This window comes from Tetrahymena thermophila (assembly GCF_000189635.1).
Source record: "Tetrahymena thermophila SB210 genomic scaffold scf_8254572, whole genome shotgun sequence".
NCBI lineage: Eukaryota > Ciliophora > Oligohymenophorea > Hymenostomatida > Tetrahymenidae > Tetrahymena > Tetrahymena thermophila.
In genome coordinates this window covers 1-20,844 of record NW_002476343.1, presented here as the reverse complement: position 1 = coordinate 20,844, position 20,844 = coordinate 1, and the positions used below count along the sequence as shown (strand labels likewise).

At 20.1% G+C, this 20,844-nt stretch overlaps 9 protein-coding genes across 9 annotated transcripts; 3 read left to right on the top strand and 6 right to left on the bottom strand. All coding sequences in view use genetic code 6, as the record gives it.

The window, feature by feature from the left end:
- Positions 1-199: 199 nt before the first annotated feature.
- Positions 200-4,442, top strand: TTHERM_00888040 (hypothetical protein; the record flags this gene model as incomplete). Its single annotated transcript, XM_001020293.3, has 18 exons — positions 200-241; positions 299-348; positions 437-520; positions 602-691; positions 853-942; positions 994-1,083; positions 1,226-1,321; positions 1,520-1,612; positions 1,800-1,910; positions 2,287-2,379; positions 2,488-2,571; positions 2,711-2,794; positions 3,151-3,243; positions 3,374-3,463; positions 3,601-3,684; positions 3,751-3,828; positions 3,956-4,039; positions 4,340-4,442. 18 exons carry the CDS (start codon positions 200-202, stop codon positions 4,440-4,442), a joined length of 1,539 nt encoding a protein of 512 aa, XP_001020293.3.
- A 450-nt stretch (positions 4,443-4,892) lies between these two features.
- Positions 4,893-7,778, bottom strand: TTHERM_00888030 (hypothetical protein; the record flags this gene model as incomplete). Its single annotated transcript, XM_001020292.2, has 9 exons — positions 4,893-4,989; positions 5,184-5,273; positions 5,543-5,632; positions 5,900-5,989; positions 6,283-6,372; positions 6,608-6,697; positions 6,951-7,040; positions 7,300-7,389; positions 7,666-7,778. The coding sequence occupies 9 exons, from the start codon at positions 7,776-7,778 to the stop codon at positions 4,893-4,895; spliced, it is 840 nt and encodes a 279-aa protein (XP_001020292.2).
- Positions 7,779-8,762: 984 nt separating this feature from the next.
- TTHERM_000888021 (DNA-directed RNA polymerase) lies at positions 8,763-9,062 on the top strand (the record flags this gene model as incomplete). Its single annotated transcript, XM_012798638.1, has 1 exon — positions 8,763-9,062. The coding sequence occupies one exon, from the start codon at positions 8,763-8,765 to the stop codon at positions 9,060-9,062; it is 300 nt and encodes a 99-aa protein (XP_012654092.1).
- Positions 9,063-9,882: 820 nt separating this feature from the next.
- TTHERM_00888020 (DNA-directed RNA polymerase, beta subunit) lies at positions 9,883-10,821 on the top strand (the record flags this gene model as incomplete). Its single annotated transcript, XM_001020291.2, has 1 exon — positions 9,883-10,821. The coding sequence occupies one exon, from the start codon at positions 9,883-9,885 to the stop codon at positions 10,819-10,821; it is 939 nt and encodes a 312-aa protein (XP_001020291.2).
- A 597-nt stretch (positions 10,822-11,418) lies between these two features.
- TTHERM_00888010 (hypothetical protein) lies at positions 11,419-12,303 on the bottom strand (the record flags this gene model as incomplete). Its single annotated transcript, XM_001020290.2, has 1 exon — positions 11,419-12,303. One exon carries the CDS (start codon positions 12,301-12,303, stop codon positions 11,419-11,421), a length of 885 nt encoding a protein of 294 aa, XP_001020290.2.
- Positions 12,304-13,172: 869 nt separating this feature from the next.
- TTHERM_00888000 (hypothetical protein) lies at positions 13,173-14,663 on the bottom strand (the record flags this gene model as incomplete). The annotated part of the gene is made up of 1 exon (XM_001020289.2): positions 13,173-14,663. The coding sequence occupies exon 1, from the start codon at positions 14,484-14,486 to the stop codon at positions 13,173-13,175; it is 1,314 nt and encodes a 437-aa protein (XP_001020289.2). The 5' UTR covers positions 14,487-14,663.
- Positions 14,664-15,946: 1,283 nt separating this feature from the next.
- TTHERM_00887990 (hypothetical protein) lies at positions 15,947-16,858 on the bottom strand (the record flags this gene model as incomplete). Its single annotated transcript, XM_001020288.2, has 1 exon — positions 15,947-16,858. One exon carries the CDS (start codon positions 16,856-16,858, stop codon positions 15,947-15,949), a length of 912 nt encoding a protein of 303 aa, XP_001020288.2.
- A 64-nt stretch (positions 16,859-16,922) lies between these two features.
- On the bottom strand, positions 16,923-17,507 carry TTHERM_000887989 (hypothetical protein; the record flags this gene model as incomplete). The annotated part of the gene is made up of 3 exons (XM_012798637.1): positions 16,923-17,258; positions 17,392-17,420; positions 17,471-17,507. 3 exons carry the CDS (start codon positions 17,505-17,507, stop codon positions 16,923-16,925), a joined length of 402 nt encoding a protein of 133 aa, XP_012654091.1.
- A 536-nt stretch (positions 17,508-18,043) lies between these two features.
- Positions 18,044-18,326, bottom strand: TTHERM_000887988 (hypothetical protein; the record flags this gene model as incomplete). The annotated part of the gene is made up of 3 exons (XM_012798636.1): positions 18,044-18,086; positions 18,146-18,222; positions 18,273-18,326. 3 exons carry the CDS (start codon positions 18,324-18,326, stop codon positions 18,044-18,046), a joined length of 174 nt encoding a protein of 57 aa, XP_012654090.1.
- Positions 18,327-20,844: the final 2,518 nt, after the last annotated feature.

Below are 20,844 nucleotides of genomic sequence, written 5' to 3'. Positions count from 1 at the left end.
TACTGATGCAAATTTATTTTCCTAAAAGATAATAAATAATATGAATTTTTTTTAATTTACCTTATAATAATTTAGTAATACAATTTAACAAAGTCTAAATTATGCGTAAAAAGATATCTATCTTTTAAACATACGAATTTTCAAGATTATAAATATATTTTGAACAAAAAATTTAGATTTAAAAAAAACAAAAGAAAAAATGTCATAATTAAAATAGAAAAAATATACAAAAATAAAAAATGTAATTTATTTTAAAATGATATATTTATAATATTAATATATTTTTAATAACAAAAAGTTCTATTGCTCTTACTTTTCTAAACATTAAATACTCTAATTCGACTTAAGGTAAAATTGCTTTTTTTTATTAATTTAATTTATACTTTTATTATAATATTATTCAAATCTATTTACATATTATTCTTTTAACATTTAGCACTAACTTCTTAGGTTCTAATTCGCGATTAGGAATTGGATTATCAAGATGTGAAAATTTAATAGACCTGTATTTAAACTTTAAGTAAAAATATTTTGTTTTGGCATTCATAAAATAAATTACTATATTTTCTAATTAAGTTTTTTTAATTAATTTTAATTATAGTAAATGCTAATTAAAAATTGTTGGCATGTAAAAACTATGCGATGGATTAGTAAAATGTAATAAACTTGAGTTTTTGTAAATGGACTTTACGTAAATTATTTTATTTATATATTTAAAAGTTTCTTAAATAATTATTCTTGTTATTCTTCATTTGCAAAATCAATTTAATAGAAGAAAAACAAGAGTTTATTTTTATCTTTTTTATAAAAAAATGAAACCTTTTTATAAATTTGTTCTAATTAAATAAATAGAAAAAATATGATAAAAAATGAAGGTGCTTCTATATTAGGAACTTACCTTAAAAATATTGTCAACCTTGAATAGCTGTCAATAAATTTAAAGTAAATAAAGCAAATTTATTATTATTTGAATGAATGAAAATTATTTTTTAGAAAAAACAAAATAGGAAACATAGGAGTAAAAAACTTAGTTTAAGGAATAGGCTAATCTCAAAAACTGAAAAGATTAAGATTGATACTGGAGTAAAAAATTTTAATTTATAGTTTTAAAAAAATTTTTTATATTTTTATAAATTACTTTATATTATTGTTTTTAAATTTCAACCAAATTTTCATTTTTATTCATTTTGTTTATCATTTTAAAATCATATTATATAAATAAAAGTGAAAACAACATTGATAAGGGGGCAAATGATTTAGCTTTAAGCAGTGAATATTTAGGAAATAGTCTTTAAGTTTTGGATATTTCACTTTATGGCAAGTAAATTAATTACATTTCTACACACTTAATTGAAATTTACACTAAATTTAATTAAATTTTAAATGCAAATGTATCTTTTCTTTTTAAATTTATTTTGAATAACTTTTTTTTCATATTTATTTAATAAAAAATTATCAATATATTTAAACATATTATAGATTTTATAATTTAAATTTTATTTTTGTTTTAATTGAATAGTTAAATTGACTGTGATTGTGAACTTGAAACTGGCATAGCTTTATTGAATTTACCTAATCTCAAAAGTTTAGTATTGAATTTCACTTATTAACTGTAAATTTCTTGATGGTTTATTTTTATTTATTAATTTTTTAATAATTAAAAATTATAAAAATTCTTATCATAATGTGTAATCTTAATTATTCTTCTGATCACTTATTTCTATCTAGCTTGAAAATCATTTTATTTTTATTTAAGCTTAATTTTTCATTTTTAGGCTCAATTAATATCTTTATTAAAGTATTAGGTCAGAATTTACTAAGGAAAGCATTTTCGATTAATAAAACTAATAAAATTAAATTTCTTTAGAAAATTAGCATAATCTCTTAGCTTTCAGTCTTTATTCTTATTAGTAAATATTCTTTGAGTTTTAAATATTAATTATTTTACTCAATTATATTAATTTACCATAAAATTTTTATAAAAAGTATTTTTATTAATAAACTTTAAAAATTATTTTGTATATTTTTTAAATTTTTATGCTTTTTGAGTGTAAGCTGACTAAAAATTAAGAAGTGAATATTTTCATTAGATTTAAAATTAAAAATATTATAAATCAAAATCTATTTATTAATGATATTTTTATGCTATAAAGAAATTATTGAAATATAAAGCAATTTTTAGTTATAATCAGCAAGTTAGCTGTTCATTTTTTTCTAAAATAAAATTATCATACTTTTTTTTTCTTTCTATTTTTAACTCAGAATAATAATTTTTATAAAATTAAGGTAGAGAGTTATATAAAACAATGAGAGATATTAGCTTTTGATTTCAGCTTTAGCTCAAAAAACAAAATTATTACATTTGGAATTTTTTCCAGCGTAAAAATAATTTATTTATAATTAAAGCCTATTTAATTTTAAAATTAAAAAATTAAATAATAAAAATGGTTACTTACTAGATTTTTATTAGTTATTTTTTTATTTTAGTTATCGTTATGAAAATTTAAAAGATGATATATGTCATGTTTTAGAAAACTGCTTGAATATATCAACTTTATCTTTGATGTTAAAGTAAATAGATTTTTTTATCTTAATATTAATATTTGATTTTCATTTAATAATTAATTAACTTATAACTTAACTTTTATTGCTTTAGTTTTTATCCATGTTTATTTAAATAACTAATAAATTTTTATTAATTTAACAAAAGTGATTTTGCAGATAAGGATGTTCAAGTTTTAGGTTCTGTTCTTGAAAAAAATACAAATATTTAAAAACTTTTTCTTTTCCTCCAGTAAAAAAAGATAGATAATTTGATAAAAATATTTTTATTTAATTATTATATTTTAGTTAGTAAAGAATTACTTTTAGATTTAATTAAGAAGTTAAAAAATAAAGACATCACATAACATTAATATAATTTTTAAAAAGACTTTAATTATTTAGATTGTGTTATTTTGCTAAATAATTATTTGAATATTTTACATAATAAAGTTATAATAATATTTTTTTATTAATCAAGAAAATTAATTTTAATTTTTTTATTTTTAAATTAATTAAAGAAATGATTTTTATTTGATATTTCTTACTAAATAGTATAAAAATACTTTTAATAAATCTTCTAAATCTATTTTATAAATATATTAAAAGACACAACAACAAGTTAGGTGATTAGGGTACATTATAATTATTTAATTCCTTACCAAATATCATAAATCTCTAAAATTTATTACTTGATCTAAGGTAAAATAGTGTATTTATTTTAATTATCTTAAAAACTCATAGGTTATGCAATATATATTTTTATTATTAAATTTTCAAAAAATTTCAATATTTTTTGATTAACTAATAAATATTTGCAATAAAATAAAAGCTATAAATAAATTAATGACTAAGGTATATAAAACTTAGGTATTGCATTAATTAAATGCATAAATCTCAAAGATTTAAAACTTCGTCTATAGTAATTTCTTAAATTTAGTTTTTTATATAAAAAATCTTTTAATTTTATCTTAATTTCCATTTAACTTATTTTTGTTTAAGTAATTTCTTCTGAACTTTTATTAAAAATCTACAATATATTAATCATAAAAAATCAAGTTAAATTGGAGATTAAGGTGTAAAATTGTTATTTTCTTCATTAGCTAAATGCACAAATATCTCAAACTTGTCACTAAATCTTAGGTAAAAACAATATATTTATGTTAATTATTAATATTATTAATATTCAATTTTATTTAATTTATATAGAGGTAATTAAATTGGGGATGATGGAATATCGCTTTTAACTTTTAATTAATCTTTATAAGTTTTATCTCTTGACTTTGGGTATTTATTTTTTTTTGTTGATATATTTTTAATTATTAAACTTATTTAATACTTTCAAAATTGTTCATAATTTTTTTTGTAATTTGCCTTTAAAATAATTATTTATTTTTCATTTTAACTGTATAAGTTATAATAATATCTCAAGGAGTGTTCTAAATTTAGCTCATTAATTAGCTTGCATAAATCTCTAAAGTTTGACTCTGAATTTATTGTAAACAAATGATTATTTTTTTTCAAATTCAACTATTAATTATTAATTGGCTCAATTGAATCTATGGATTTTAAATGATGAATAAAAGAAATAACTTATTTTACCAAAAAATAATTTTCTTTTTCTTTTTTATTGTACTTGTGTTTATTTTTCTTCTATCTTTCTAAATTTAATTTATTTTTTATTTTTAAAATTTGCTTTTATTTTTATTTCATTCATTTCTTATTATTTAATATTTTTTCTTGAATATTTAAAAAGCTCCAATTATATTAATGATTAATTTGCATATATATATAAAAGTTATAATAAAATCAATCTATCATAAAAATTGGCAGTAGAAAGCGAGTGTCTTAAATCAAAAAGATTAGTTGTCTTTAAAATAAATTTCTTATCATCAATATGATAGAAAAGTGGTGAAGAAGGATGAATAAGTATAAAATATTAGAATAATAGTAAATAATATGTTTTATTATATTAGATAATTTATCCTAAAATATAGATATATAGATAGATTTATTATTTTTTTATATATTTTTGAATAAATATTTTATTATTCTTTTTCTTTCACAAATATAAAATTTATTAATTTTACTACATTAATAAGTTTAATTAATACTTTATGGCATAATTTTAATTTTAATTATTTTATTTAAAAATACAACCTTGTCAACCTAATAGGGGTCTTGCTTATTTCAATGTGATTTTCTTTTTATTTAATTTAAATATATTATTTTTAAATATCAAAATAATTCTATTTTTTAGGTTAAACTACCCTATTACAAAATGTAAAAAATAAAACATATTATATTCTAATATTAGTATATTTTTTCATCCTTTTTCTCCATTTCTTTTATCACCATGATAAATTTATGTTAAAGACAACTAATCTTTTTGATTTAAGACATTTGCTTTTTACTTTCAATTATTATGACTCACTGATTTTTTCATAGCTTTTCAAATATAAAAAAATTAAATAGAAAACTAAAATTTTTACCTTACATTAAATAAAAAAAATTTACAAAAATAAAATGAAAATTAAATCAAATAAAAAACCAATAAATAATTTAAAAGAGTTAGTGATATTGTTTTAAATTTATTTTTATATTAAAATATATTACAATCAAAAACAAATAAACTGTTTTACCCAAGATCAAGAGTCAAATTTGAAAGATTAGTGCACTGTCCTAAAGCAGTTCCTAAGTCTAATGCACCAATAGCCCCAATTTAATTTTCTCTTTTTGAATATTCAAGAAAAAATATATTGTTAATCAGTTAGGTAGAAGGATAAATGAAGAAAAGAAATTAGTTAATTAATAATAAAAGGAAAAGTTGAAAATAAAAAATTTTTCTAAATTAAAAAAGAAGAAAAAAAATAGAGGGTAGAATAAAAAAGAAATTGAAAACTAAATTAAATAAAAATCAAATTAATAATCGAAAAGTGTTAGTAAAGTTTTTTTAAATTCATTTTTATATTAAAGAATAATCCAAATAAAATGTTTTTACTGAAAAATAAGTTCTAAATTTAAGAGATTAGTTCTCTTTACTAAAGCTGAACTTAAGCCTAATGCACCTTCATCACCAATTTTATTCCAACTTTTTAAATATTGAGAAAAAATATATAATGAATTAGTTAGTTAGAAGAATAAAATGAAGAAAAAATATGAAATAGTAAGAAATAAATTAATTAATGATGAAAGAAAAGTTGAAAATTTAATAATTACTAAATTAAAAAGTAAGAAAAAAAATTGAACAGAATAAAAAAGAAAAATCAATCAAATAAGAGGTTAATAAGTAAATTAAATGAGTTGTTTTGTTTTGTTTTAATTTCATTTTTATATTTAAAAATATCACTGTTTTTACCTTATATCAAATGTTATATTTGAAAGATTAGAGCAATTTGCTAAACCAGTACCTATATCTGATGCACCAATCGCACCAATGTTATTGCTACTTTTTAAATATTGAAAAAAAATATCTAATTAGTAAGATTGAAGTAAAAAATGTAGAAAATATGAAAAATAATAAGTAATGATAATCAACAAATATTGATAGAAATTCTTGAAAATGAAAAATAATTAAATTAAAAAAGAAAGGAAAAAAAAGATAAGCAGGATAAAAGGATAAGAAAAATAAATCAAATCAAAAGCTAATAAATAAATAAATAAATTGAAAGACTTTTATTGTATTAAACCCATTTTTATATTAAAAAATATCATAATCCAAAACAGATAGATTGCTTTTACCTAAGATTTAGTGTCAAATTTGAGAGATTAGCACATTTTTGTAAACCAGAACCTAAGCTTGATGCTCCTCTGTCACCAATATAATTTTCACTTTTTAATGAAGAAAATAATTTTTTAATTAGTTAGTTAGAATAAAAAAACCAAGAAAAAATATGAAATAATAAGAAAGAAATAAATAAATAGTTGAAGATGAAACAATTAATTAAATCATTCAAAAAAAAAATGAGTAAAATAAAAAAAATAAATCAAATAAAAAGATCATGTTGTTTTAAATTCAGATCTAACTAAAAAGTTACACAATCCAAAACAAATAAATTGTTTTTACTGAAGAATAAGTGTCAAATTTAAGAGATTAGTGCTCATTGCTAAGCCAAAACCTAAGCCTGATACCCCTTCATCACCAATTTAATTTACTCTTATTAAATATAAAAGAAAAAAATATGATAATTAGCTAATTAGAAGGAAAATGATAAAATAATATAAAAAGAAATAAATGAATAAATAAATAATAAAAGTAAAATTGGAAAATAAAAAAATCAGTTAAAAGAAAAAAAATACAAAGCAGAATTAAAATGAAAAAATTAATTAAAAGAGTTAGTTGTATTGTTTTAAATTCATTATCATATTATATTAAATATAACAATCCAAAATAAATAAAATGTTTTTACCCAAGATCAAGTGTCAAATTTAATAGATTAGCGCTTATTGCTAAACCAAAACCTAAGCCTGATGCCCCTTCATCACCAATTTAATTTACACTTATTAAATATAGAAGAAAAAAATATGATAATTAGTTAATTAGAGGGAAAATGATAAAATAATATCAAAAGTAAAAAATGAATTAATAAATAATAAAAGTAAAATTGGAAAATAAAAAAATCAGTTAAATTGACAAAGAAAAAAAATACAAAGCAGAATTAAATGAAAAAATTAATTAAAAGAGTTAGTTATATTGTTTTAAATTCATTATCAAATTATATTAACTATCACAATCCAAAATAAATAAAATGTTTTTACCCAAGATCAAGTGCCAAATTTGAGAGATTAGTGCTTTTTCCTAAAGCAGACCCTAAGGATGATGCACCAGTAGCACCAATTTAATTGTTGCTTTTTAAGTATTGAGATAAAATTATAATTAGTTAGTTAATTTATTAATTAATTAGAAAAAATAAATAAATAAAAACTATCAATCAAGAAATCAATTAATTTTTACAATAAGTAAAAGTTGATAATAAAAGAATTAGCTAATTATAATGAAATAAAAACACAGAGCAGAATAAAAAATAAATAAAAGCTGATATAAAAAATAAAACTGCCAGATTGTTTTAAATTTATTTTTATGCTAAAATATATCTAAATCAAAAGCAAATAAACTATTTTTACTCAAGATCAAGTCTCAAATTTGTTAGGTTTGTGTATTTTGCTAAAGCAGAACATATAAGAGGAAAAGTGAGGTCTGGGGCAACATTTTTTTAGACTAGCTTTTTTTAACACATTTATATAATAATATTTTAGAATATATTTTACTGAGAAAATAAATACTGAATAAAAATTCATATTCAAAATTGCACACAATTAACATTTTAGAATGATTTTGATGAGAAAATAAATACTGAATAAAAATACATATTCAAAATTGCACGTAATTAACATTTTAGAATGATTTTTACTGAGAAAATAAAATATAAATATAAAATAGTGAGTAAAATTTAATAAGAGTTTAAAATAAGAAATTAAATTAACTTTTGAAAAATAGATGGTAATTATTAATAAGTACAAGATAAATAAGATATATGGAAAATAAATAAGTTTAATTTTGAAAAAAGAGCGATTAATTAATATTTTAGAAGAATAATATTTATAGAGAATCTTATTAAAATGTATGAAATAAATAGATTGTAATATTTTTGAAAGATTTTAATGTAGAAGTAAGAATTAATTTTTATATGAAAACATTAAGTAAGAGTTATGTAAATAATTGGAAAAATGTAACTAAAGTATATTATGAATTAAGTTTGATTTTATAAAAATACAGAGAAAATTCATTCTAAGGATAATTAAAAACATAATAGGATGCAAAGAAATTCCTTTAAAATTTAAAATCAGGAAAATTATAAATGAAATTAATTGAATAAATTATAATATCTGATATTCTACCTCATTGTTGTGATAGTAAAGATATTGAAGAGAATTATGTAACAAAAGCGTAATTTTTAGGTTTGATGGTTTATAAGATTATTTGTGTTTATTTAAAATTAAATTAGGATGAAAGTAGAGATTCATATTTAAATAAAAGAGTTGTTGGTTGTGGAGAATTATTATATTAAAAATTTGAGAATATTTATAAAAAAAATATAATTTAAAATTTAAGAACAAATTTATTTGGAAACAATTCTATGTTTATAAATAAATATTATTAAACAGGGTATGAAGATAATAATTAATCTAATTAAAAATCATTAGATTCTATAAGAAATTTTATGGTTGATTTCGTTTTAAATAAAAATAATATTTCATTAGATATGGAAAATGCAATTATTACAGGAAAGTGGAGTACAACAATGACTGGTATATCCAAATAATTACCAAATTCTTCAATCCCAGCAAGAATAGCTTCATTAAGAATGGTAAGTAACACTCCTATATTTAGAAATCAATAACATTCATCACTTGAAACAAGACATATAAATAATAATCAATTAGGTTTTTATTGTCCAGTAGGATCACCTGATGGTGCGGATTGTGGTATTATAAAAGAAATGTCATTCATTATCTTGTGATATTACAATTGATTTTTCATTATTGAGGGAAACAATTAGATTATACATTATAGAGGGATTTGAAAAAATATAAGGAATGTATTATTCTCAATAATAAATCTAAAATAAAACAAAGATATATTTATTCGGTAAGTTATTATTTTTAACAAATGATCCATATTCAACAATATAATATCTGAGATAAGGAAGATTTCAAGGTAAAATTCCTAGATATGTTACTTTTGAAGTTTAAGGATAATGGAATGAAATTTTAATTTATGGAGATAGTGGAAGAATGATAAGACCTTTATTTGTAATTGAAACTAAGGATTAAAATAATTAAATATTCTAAGAAATAAAAGATTAAAATTAAATATATGATTAATTAATTGTTAAAAAGAAAATATAAATAAACTTGGGAATAATTTTTATCTGAATTTCCTCAAAGTATAGAATGGTGTGATATTCAAGAAATAAGTAATAAATTAGTTTCACCAAGTGCTCAAATATTAGAATATAATAACTTTTTAAGAAATAGTAGAATTAATGGATAATAAAAAAATATATCATTATAAGAAAAAAATAGATATGTAGGAGTATATTTAAATTTTGATTTGATGGAAATTCATCCTATAAATAAATGTTTTAGGTATAAATCCTTCAACTATTCCTTATCCTCATTGTAATTATGCACCTAGAAATATTTTTGCTTTTGTTCAGATGAAGAGAAGTGTTTAAAAACCATATAGTGATAATGATTTAAGATCCGATATAAATTAATATCTTATTTTAGGTTCTGCTCCTTTAGTTTAAACAATGACAACAAATATGATAAATACAAATGAAAAGTTTAACGGTACAAATGTATGTATTGCAGTATTGTAAGAACATGGATATTAACAAGAAGATTCTATTACAATTTCATCCAGATTAGCAAAATCTATGTATTTATAATGTAAATAAGATATAATAGAAGTTGTTATTTAGAAATAATAAACTGGATCGACTGAAATTATAGGAAGACCAGACAGATATAATTAAAGGTAAGAATGGAGATGTTAAAAATTTCTAACATGATTTAAATTATGAAAAATTAGATGAAAATGGATTAATTAGAGAAGGTTCAGTTGTAAGAAAAGGTGATATTGTTATAGGTAAAATATTAATTTTAAATCAAGAAGATTAAATAATTGATAGATCTATAAAGTTTGAATATGAAGAAGGAATAATTTTAAAAGTGAAATAAATTAATGTTGATGGATAATAAAAAATTATAATAAGATTTATTATTCCATTATATCCTTAAATTGGTGATAAATATGCTGCAAGATGCGGATAGAAGGGAACAATTGGAACAATTAGAGATGAAAATTAAATGCCATATACAAATGATGGTACACCAATTGATATTATAATTAATCCTTGTTCATTTTCAACCAGAATGACAATAGGTATGAATATTGAATAATATACTTCTTATCTTGTGTTATTAACTGGATTGTTTTTGGATTCTTCAATGTTTTGCGATGTAAAAGATCAACTTAATAAAACTTATAAACATTTATTAGATTATTATAATAAAATGTAAAATCTTAATGATACAAATCAAAGTGAAGAAGATAGATAGATAAGAAGAAATATAAAGAAATATATTGGGATAGAAAAAGATTTATTATCCTTTAACTGGAGAATTTATTGGATATGCTCAAGTTGGATTTGTATTTTATGCTGCTCAAGAATAAAAAGCTTTTAGTAAACTTTATGCTGTAGGATTTAATGAAGCTTATAGAAACTAAGTATTTTAACCTAGAGATGGTGCAAAGAATAATGGAGGTTCGAGATTAGGTGAAATGGAAATGGCTGTATTTTTATCTGCAGGTACAACAAATGTAATAAAATAATTTGCGTGATAGCACTCGGATGGTTTTGTTGTTGATATATGTTCTCATTGTGGTTTATATGCGCATAGAGATTAGAATTAATAAAAATATTATTGTAAAAATTGTAACGGTAAAAGTGAAGTTGTTAAAACATAAATATAATATTCGTCGAAACACTTTAAGGATTTATTGAATTCTTTGGGTATGTCTATTTATTTCAAACCAAAATAGAATATATGATTAGATTATGTTGATTTGATGTGATTTTATTTATTTATTTTTTTTTTAATTATTTATTTATTTATTTATTTTAAATATTTAAAACTAAAAGTTTTTTATTTTTTGTTTTTTTTTGTTTTATTTTTTTTTTTTGTTTGGTTTTTTTTTATTTGGTTTTTTTTTTGTTTTTTTTAAATTGATTATGTATTATTCAATGTTCATAATAAATGAATGTAATCATTAGTGTATTAATTATTTATAAAGAAATATTATTCCTTTCATTCGTAATTTTCTAGGTTTAGCTAGAATTATATTTCTGATAAATAGAAATTTTATGATATTTTATATTCTTCTCTATTTATTTTTATGTTTTCTATATAAGGTTATTTCTTTAAATAACAGCTCCAAGATTCTGTGTATAGTAAAAATATTTTTTTCATAGATTTACTAAAATCTTTTATGACAAATTCCTTTTCAGTTAAAGGAACCCCGTAGAAATCATAATTTATGAACAATTTTCTTAACAGCGCCATGTTAAAATAAAATATAAATTATAACTATAAATTTTTTCCCAAAAGCTTTTAATGGGCATTTATTAAATTTTCTAGATTTTCTTTATGAAAATAAAGAGAAATCTGTCTTGAATTTAAATCTCCGATTTATTATTTTTATTATTCGAGAGAAAAATCAGTTCTCGTTATATATTAGTAATAATATTCATTATTTTAATTTGTTGGTGGGATAATAATATCCTTGTTAAAATAGATTACATCTATTTTATTATTATTTATGAATTATTCATCCGTCTTTTTAAATACAACAAAATTGGCAAAATGTACCAAATTCTTGTCGACGAGCTGTATAAACCATTCGGATGCTCCCTTAGATTTTTCAAATTTTTAAATCTTTTCGGTGTACTGCCAATCATTTTATTCAAGGGAGTGAAATGGGCATTAAGATATTATTTGTTTGGATATTTTTTCAAATAATTCGGAATCAAATTAGATTCCATCTATTGTCAGAGATTGAATTTAGCTATATTATTATTTTATAGCAGTTTCAAATTCGATATTAAATTGATCGATAGCTTTTTTGATATTCTCGTTTTCTAAATTTTTTTTTGATTTAATGATGTCATAAAAAATTTCTTCATCCTTATCCATATATAAAGAGAGAAGTTAATCAAATTTATAATTTAGATAATCATATAAACTCCTGAATTCATTGAATTTTCCTCTGGCATCTAATTATTTATTGAAATAACATAAGAATTTTTACACAATTAGATAAACAAAATTCTTGTTAAATTAAATATCTTTTACTTTTTGCGATTGGTTGATATTTTGTAGTGGCTTGAGCATTTATTATTCTTATTTTATTTCTTATTAATAAGACTATTTATGTTCTTCTTAATTTTCTTGATTGATATTATCACTCTGATATTAGTGATTTTATTCTTCTTGCTCTTATGAATCTTCTTCTATTTTTATTTTCTTACGAATTTCAGTTTCTAAATTTTCGTCTATTTTTGTTTCTTGGGAATCTTTGGGTTTATCGGGGTTTAAAGAGAAACTTTATTTTCTTTTGCTCATTTTTTATCCTTGTTTTTGTCTTTATTTTCTAATTTATAATTGAATTATTGTTTTACAATTATTATTTTTCAATTTTTATTATATTACTTTAATCATAATTATGTTTAAAAATCTTAGAAATAAATTATTTCATTATATTTAAATTCTTTTAACTATCAAATTTAATTAATAATCTTATACTTTATCATACATATATTCACCCGTATTTATTTTTATTGCGAAACAATTCATTATTTTCTTGTTTATATTTTTCGAGGTTAAAATTATTTTTTTCCATTTATTATTTATATTTTATATTTAAAACTAAAAGTTTTTTATTTTTTATTTTTTCTTGTTTTATTTTTGTTTTTTTGTTTTTGTTTTTTTTATCTGTTTTTTTTTTGTTTTTTGAAAATTTTAAAATATATGAATGAAAAAAAATATTTTATTATTAAGTGTTATCATCTCAATTTATTATATTTTATTGCTAATATTTAGGGTTCTTAGAATTCTCTATAATCATTTTATTTAATTCCAAGATTATCTATGTATGGCTTATAGTTTCCATGGTATCGAGGATCAAAATTCCTGATATAACTTTTTTATATTTTAATTATCGATCCATGATAATTTTGCAGCTCATAATCATGCATAGGGAAACCCAAGAATTCAGGAAATAGATATTATTTTTCCAATATTGCAAGTGTAATATAAACATCTATATTATCAAATTGCTTTCCTGACTCTGATTGATATTTGATAATTTTTTTTATCATATTCTTATATGGAACGTAAATAGCCATTTACTAAAATTCGTTTCTGTTGTTTAATTCTTTATTTGGCGACTCGAAACAAAAATTCTAGTAATCTTCCTTTTGGCTGTCCTAGGGAAATGATGTAGTGTCGAAGTTTATGAACACACCTTTTGAATTAGCAAATGCAGAATTAAAATTTACTAAATGGACCATATCTTCATCAATTACATCTTAGAACCTCTAGTTCTATTTCAATATGAGCTCTCTGTCGAATAGATCACTGAATTGATCGTAATCGAATGTTATGCTCTCAAAAGGAATATTTGATACCATAATGCCAACTATAATATCATAGAATTCTCTGTCAAATTAATTTTTAAAATTTTATTATTGGAAAAATTTTTATGCAAGTTCCAAAAAATTCAAATGAAAATTATTATTATGCCCCAAGAACTTATTTCTTATTTGAATAAAGTCTGTTATTTTTCTATCTTTTTACAGACTTACATTTTCCATTTTTAAAGCTTTCAACACTTTTATGCTGAGTTATTAAGCATTGCCTTAAATAGTGTTACCATCAGACATTATATATCCGGTTACAAATCTGAAACACATAACCAATGTTCTAAGGATTTGATGTAAAAAATTATTTTACAGATCTTATACATTAAGACCAAAATATTTTTTTTCCTGAATTTAATTATTTCTTATCCTCGCGACGTTCATTTGAGGATCGATTTATTAATCAAATTCATCGTTTTCCAATTTGCACTGAAATTGTTTTTTCAGTATTTTTATCGGCTTGCAAAGCTCTTATTCTTCTTCTATTTATTTAGAAGTTTTTTGATTTTTGTTGTTGTTATTATCCATATCTCTGCACGGTATCTATTTTTCTAATTATAAATTTTATAACTTTTCAGAATTATTATTTTTCATTTTTTAGTTAATTTCAGTTTTAGATAAATTAAAAATTAATTATAATTATATATAAATAAAGCTTTCACAACTAATTTTTTTCATTTTTCTAATTTAATTTTTTATTTTATTTTGTCCATTTAATAGTTCTACATATCTATATAATTATCCTAACCCATTTATAAAATAGGTAAAAGAAAATCTTATTCTTTGTTGATAATTCCACAATAACTATCATAAAATCTTACCAACAATCTAACTGTTCCATATGTATCATATTCATCTTACTAAAAAGGAACTCCATAAAAATCACAATCTAGAAATAGTTTTTTTATTATAGCAAATGCTAGATAAAATTTATAATTTTAATGTTCTGCATATTTTTATAAAATTTCATAAATATTATACATATTTGCATAAATATGTATTTATGATACAAATAATTCATCATTACCATCTTATTTAAATGGAAAATTTGTTAAATTTAAATATTTATCTATTTTTTTGCCGTGTTCACCTTAAATATCCTTATTCACAAAAAATCCACATCCTATAATTTTATTTTCATTATTTAAAATAACATTAAAACTTGCAATTTAATTAATATTTTAAATAAAAGCATAAGAATTAAAAACAAATTCTCTTGTCATATTAAAAAAATATTCATATGATAAAGAATAATTTATATATGATTTATGTGTTGTTTTATATTTTTTAAATGGCATCCAAGTAATTATTTAATCAATAATTTCACTAAATAATTTCTAATTAAATTAGGCGTTCGCTTTTTAATTCAAATACACCTCAGCATAAATTAAAAAATAATTTTCAAATTCTACTCTTTAAATTTATTTATCATTTTTATTTTTTTTAACAACATCTGAGATACATTTATATTATATCATATTTCTATTGTTGTTTTAACAATATGTTTATTCAAAATATTATTTAAGCATATAGAAAAAAGTTTTTTTTTCTTAGAATTTTTCTTTAAACATATTACTAAGTTCAGCAAACATTTTTTTATTTTCTTCGAATTCTACTGCATAGGTTTTTTAATAATTTTTTTCTTCATTATCCTATGATATTATATTATTCATTTATTTTTATAGTTATATTTCATATTAAGATTCTTAAACATTATTAGAATCTCTTATTCTAGGTTTTTCCATCTAGCTAAGTTTTTGATCCTATTCTTTATTCTATTTTTTATTCTATTTTTTATTCTATTCTTTATTCTATTCTTTATTCTCTTCTTGATTCTCTTCTTCAATTTTTTTATTTCTGAATTCTCTTTATATTTTATTTTAAAATAAATCCTAGTTTTATTATTTATATTTTTAATAGTCAAAAGATTAATTATTCCTATCCATTTTATTTATATTCAAAACTAAAAGTTTTTTATTTTTTTTTGTTTTTTGTTTTATTCTTTTTTTTTGTTCTTTTTTTTTTTATTTTGTTTTTTTTTCTTTTTTTTAAAATTTTTAAAATATATAGAATGAAAAAAAATATTTTTATTCAGTTCATCATTAATTCATATTTGTTTAAATTAATTTAAACTGTAATCATAAATTATTTAATTTATCATTTAATAGACATAATTATTAAAATTGAGCTTTCCTATAGCTTTCAACCTAAATTTTCAAATTAGATTTATAGGGTTCGTGTTCCGATTGTCTGTTATGATTAAACTTTCTTATGTAGCTTTTTTGTAATTAAATCATCGCTTAACGATAATTTTAAAATTCATAGTCATGCAAAGGAACTCCGAAGAAATCAGGCACAATGAAAAATTTTTCTATGATAGCTATCGCTAAATAGAATTCGAAATTCTTAAAATTTCGCAATTTCGCAAGATTTTATTATTAGACGTATATTGCCATTTATTGAACTTGATTTTTTAATTATAATTAAATTCTCTTTAACTAAACACAGAAATTAAGTTTCTTTCTTAATTAGCTTTCTATGGGGATTTGTTCAACGTTAAAATTTATAATATACCCAATAGAATCTTAAACTCCATAATTGCAGCTAGCAATATGAACTAGATTTCTATTTACTAACTATTAGAACCTCTTGGTTTGCTATTTGATGAGATCATTATTCATCAAATCTTTAGCGTGCTCTGAATCAAGAGTTAAGGTTTAGAAAGGAACCTAAGTGATAATGCAATTCAAAACTTTTTGATAGTATTCAACATGAAAATATTTTCCAGTTTCCTCGTGTAATAAATACGATGCGTTTTACATGAACCAATCATGGAATATTTTGTTATGCTCTTGATATATATTTCTGGTTGGTTAAAAATCTGTTATTTTCATCGCTTTTTATTAAATTTAATATTGCTCAGGCAAAAGATTTTTAGTTATATGTTTATCTATCACTGAAGAATAACCAAGTAAGCTTGAATTAACAATGTCAAGACCAAAATCTTAGAAAGTCTACTTATCTGTTATTTCTTTGAAATGATAAATCATTCTTTCTATTTCTTGCTCTAATGTTTTTCCAGAATATTAAAATTTTGGAAAATCATTTCCATTATCAGGAAAAGATATATATAAATAACGTGGCTCTTTTGGAAACTTTAACCTCGTAATTTTTGAAAGTTGCGCTTTAAGGTAAAGTTGTGCTTTAAGGTATAGTCTGAGTCTATTCAGATCTTATCCTTGCTATGTTCATTTGAGGTTCTATTTATTAATTAAATCCGATATTTTCAAAAGTGTCTTGCACTGAAACTTTTTTTGGAAACTTTATTGTATTATAAAGTTCCTGGTTTTCTTCTCTTAGTTTTTAAATCTTTTAAAATTCTTCTTCTTCTTCTAATATTTATTTAGAAGTTTTTTTATTGTTATTAGTATACATACCTATGCGCTTTATCTATTTTTCTAATTTATAATTGTTATATCTTTTCACAATTATTATTTTTCAATTTTTATTTAATTTTAGATAAATTAAAAATTAATTATATCGTTAAATAAAAAGAAAATCAAATCAAATCAAAATTTCATACATTGAACAGAACTTGCATTTCTATCCATTCTAATTACATTTAGAATTATAAATGTGAATATTCTCATAATCGTAAATACCTTTATATATGCTAACTTTTTCAGGTAAAAATTCCATTATTTAATTAAAAATAGACAAACTCTAACTCAATCCTTTCCAATTATTATCATTTATCAGATTAAGCAAAAATATATCTTACACAATTTCTTATAACATCTGTAAATAAGAATAATGTTATTATTGAATTTCTTCTCATACATAAATGGATTGAATTTTTTACAACATGAAAAGTTCATCAGGTTCAACTCTAATTTTATTTTTATTATCCAGATAAATCTTTGTTTAAATTGGAATATAACAAGATTCTCTTTCATTTTCATCTTGAGAAAATATGTAACTCTTGTTGAAAACTTATAATTCATATTCCAAATCAAGATATTGATAAATCTTATAGAGTATCAAAAATGTAATGTCATTGAAATGAGAATTATTTAAATGATCGGAAAACAAACATACTTTTTCCTTTTCTTATTATCAAGACCATCTTTAAACCTGACTCATTTTCAGGATCTTCGTCTTCTATTATATTGATTATTATATTAAAGGATAGAAGATAATTATTGAAATGAAAAGTTAGTTTTCTTTTCTATTTTTCAATATGTCCCAATTTTATGCACATATTGAAGTAATTGACGGCTTATGATATAAATAATTGTATATCTTCGCAAGATTATTTAACTGGTTTATTTATTTACATTATTTTTAAAACAAAATCTTATTCATGATCGTTGTATTCAATTTTATCCATAGTCATGGTTTAGTATATTTTATCCTATTATATTATATAGATCTATTAATTGTAAAAACGTAAGATATAATAACCGTAATTGAACATTTTCTTTGTTTTGTCCCATAATTTTCTTTCTTCTTCTTCATCTTCGAATGGATAGTAATCTATGAATTACTTATTTAATTATAGTGTTTATTTGTTTATATGTTTGTGATTTAGATCATATATTTCTTGTTTTTAGTTTCCTAAAAATTATAAGAATCCTTTTACTATGTATGTTGTTTTACATTATGCTTTATTCTTTATTTTAATTGATTTTTGAATATATTATTTTTATCTTTTTTCTGAATTATATTTTTCAATTTTTTTCCACCTCAATTCCAACTATTCGTTCAAATAAATTATTCTGTTGCTCTATATAATTTGATTCGTTCAAATAAATTATGTAGTGCAACGGAATAATTTATTTTCACTCAATATCTATTTTTTTATCACCTAATTATTCATTCCAATTCTAACTATTTGTTCAAATAAATTATGTAGTGCAACGGAATAATTTATTTTCACTCAATATCTATTTTTTTTATCTAATTATTCATTTCAATTCCAACTATTCGTTCAAATAAATTATTCCGTTGCACTACATAATTTATTTTCACTCAATATCTACTTTTTTATCACCTAATTATTCATTCCAATTCTAACTATTTGTTCAAATAAATTATGTAGTGCAACGGAATAATTTATTTTCACTCAATATCTATTTTTTTATCACCTAATTATTCATTTCAATCCCAACTATTCGTTCAAATAAATTATTCCGTTGCACTACATAATTTATTTTCACTCAATATCTATTTTTTTATCACCTAATTATTTATTCCAATTTTAAATCAGAAAAAAGAATAAAAAAAATAATTAAATATTCTCAATTTCCGCACTTAATTATGTCTGAAGAAATAATTAAATGAGCGCGAATAAATTTTGTAGTGAAACGGAATAATTAAATGAGCGCGAATAAATAGGAAGAATTAATTTGATCTTATTTAATTTGATGCTCAGAATTTATTTGTTTGTAAAGATTTCAGAGTTAAAATTGTATCAATTTATAAATAAAAAATAAAATAATTTATCTAATTTTAAATCATAATTAATAAATAATAATAAAAAAATAAATAAATAAATTTCAATGTCGCACAGACAATTAAATCTGAAGAAATAATTAAATGAGCGAATAAGAAATTTATTTGTTTGTAGAGATTTCAGAGTTAAAATTGTTTACATTTATAAATAAAAAATAAAATAATTTATCTAATTTTAAATCAGAAATAAATAATAATAATAAAATAATTCATTTTCAAGGCACACATATGAATCAGAAATAAAATAATTAAAAAAATAATTCATTTTCAAGGAGCACAGACAATTAAATCTGAAGAAATAATTAAATGAGCGCGAATAGCAGGACAGACAATCAAATCTGGAGAAATAATTAAATGAGCGCGAATAAATTATGTTGAGGGAAATTTAAAATTATTTTCAACACAATAATATGATGAATGTTATGCTGATGAAGAAAATAAACTTAGTATATTATTAGAAAAAAATAAAAAAATACCTTATAATTAACTTAGATATGTAATAACACCTATATTTTTATCAGGAACATAAGAAATTTAACATTATATTGTTGTAATTAAATATCATTTGAAACCTCATTAAATTGTAGCTTAAATTTTAAATTTTATTATTCCTCAATTTTAATTCAAATTTTTAGATACAGATAATTTTATTATTTATAAAAATATTAATGGAAATTAGGTAGGTTACTGTTGTAGATAGATACATAATAAGGAATTTATTAATATCCTAAATTGGATCCGAAAAAAGATAAAAGTAGATATATAATAAAATTAAAGAATGGAATATTTAATGGATATTATACTTAAAGAAAGAAAACTAATGGAAATTATCATTTGATAAAAATTAATTTGTATCGCAAAAAGATAAAAAATTGGGGATTCATGGGGATTAGTAGGGGATTTTCTTTACTTTTTAATTAATTAAATTGTCTATTTTATATTATTATTATTGTTATTATTATAAAATTATTTTATTTTTGTTTATAAATTATATAAATGTTAACATGACTGACTCTACTATTTTTTGAGAGAATTTGAAGCTACATAAATTTTTAAAAATAATTTTTTTATTTTTACTTATCAGTTTAATTTAATTCAAAAACATATTAAATATTTATTGAGCAAGTAATCTACCTAAATTTACAAAAGATAATTAAAAACACAGTTTTTTATTTTTATTTTTGCTTACAAAAAAAATATTTAAAATTAATACTTCATATAAAATAACGTAAAGATATTTAAAAAAATAATGTTATTTTTAATATTTGTTTATTAATAAGATTATTAATTTAGTGATAACAATACATAAACAAATAACAATTAAAAAAAGAATCTCAGATTTCTTAAATTAATTGTATCACCTAATTTTAAAAAATATTGCGAGCTGCAACATTCTTTTAAAACAAAAATTATTTGTATAAGATAGATTTAAAATATTTTAGAGTTAATGAAAATGATAAATAATGTTATTTAAAGCATTAACTACTTTTAACAATTAAATTTATGTGAAAATAAATAAATA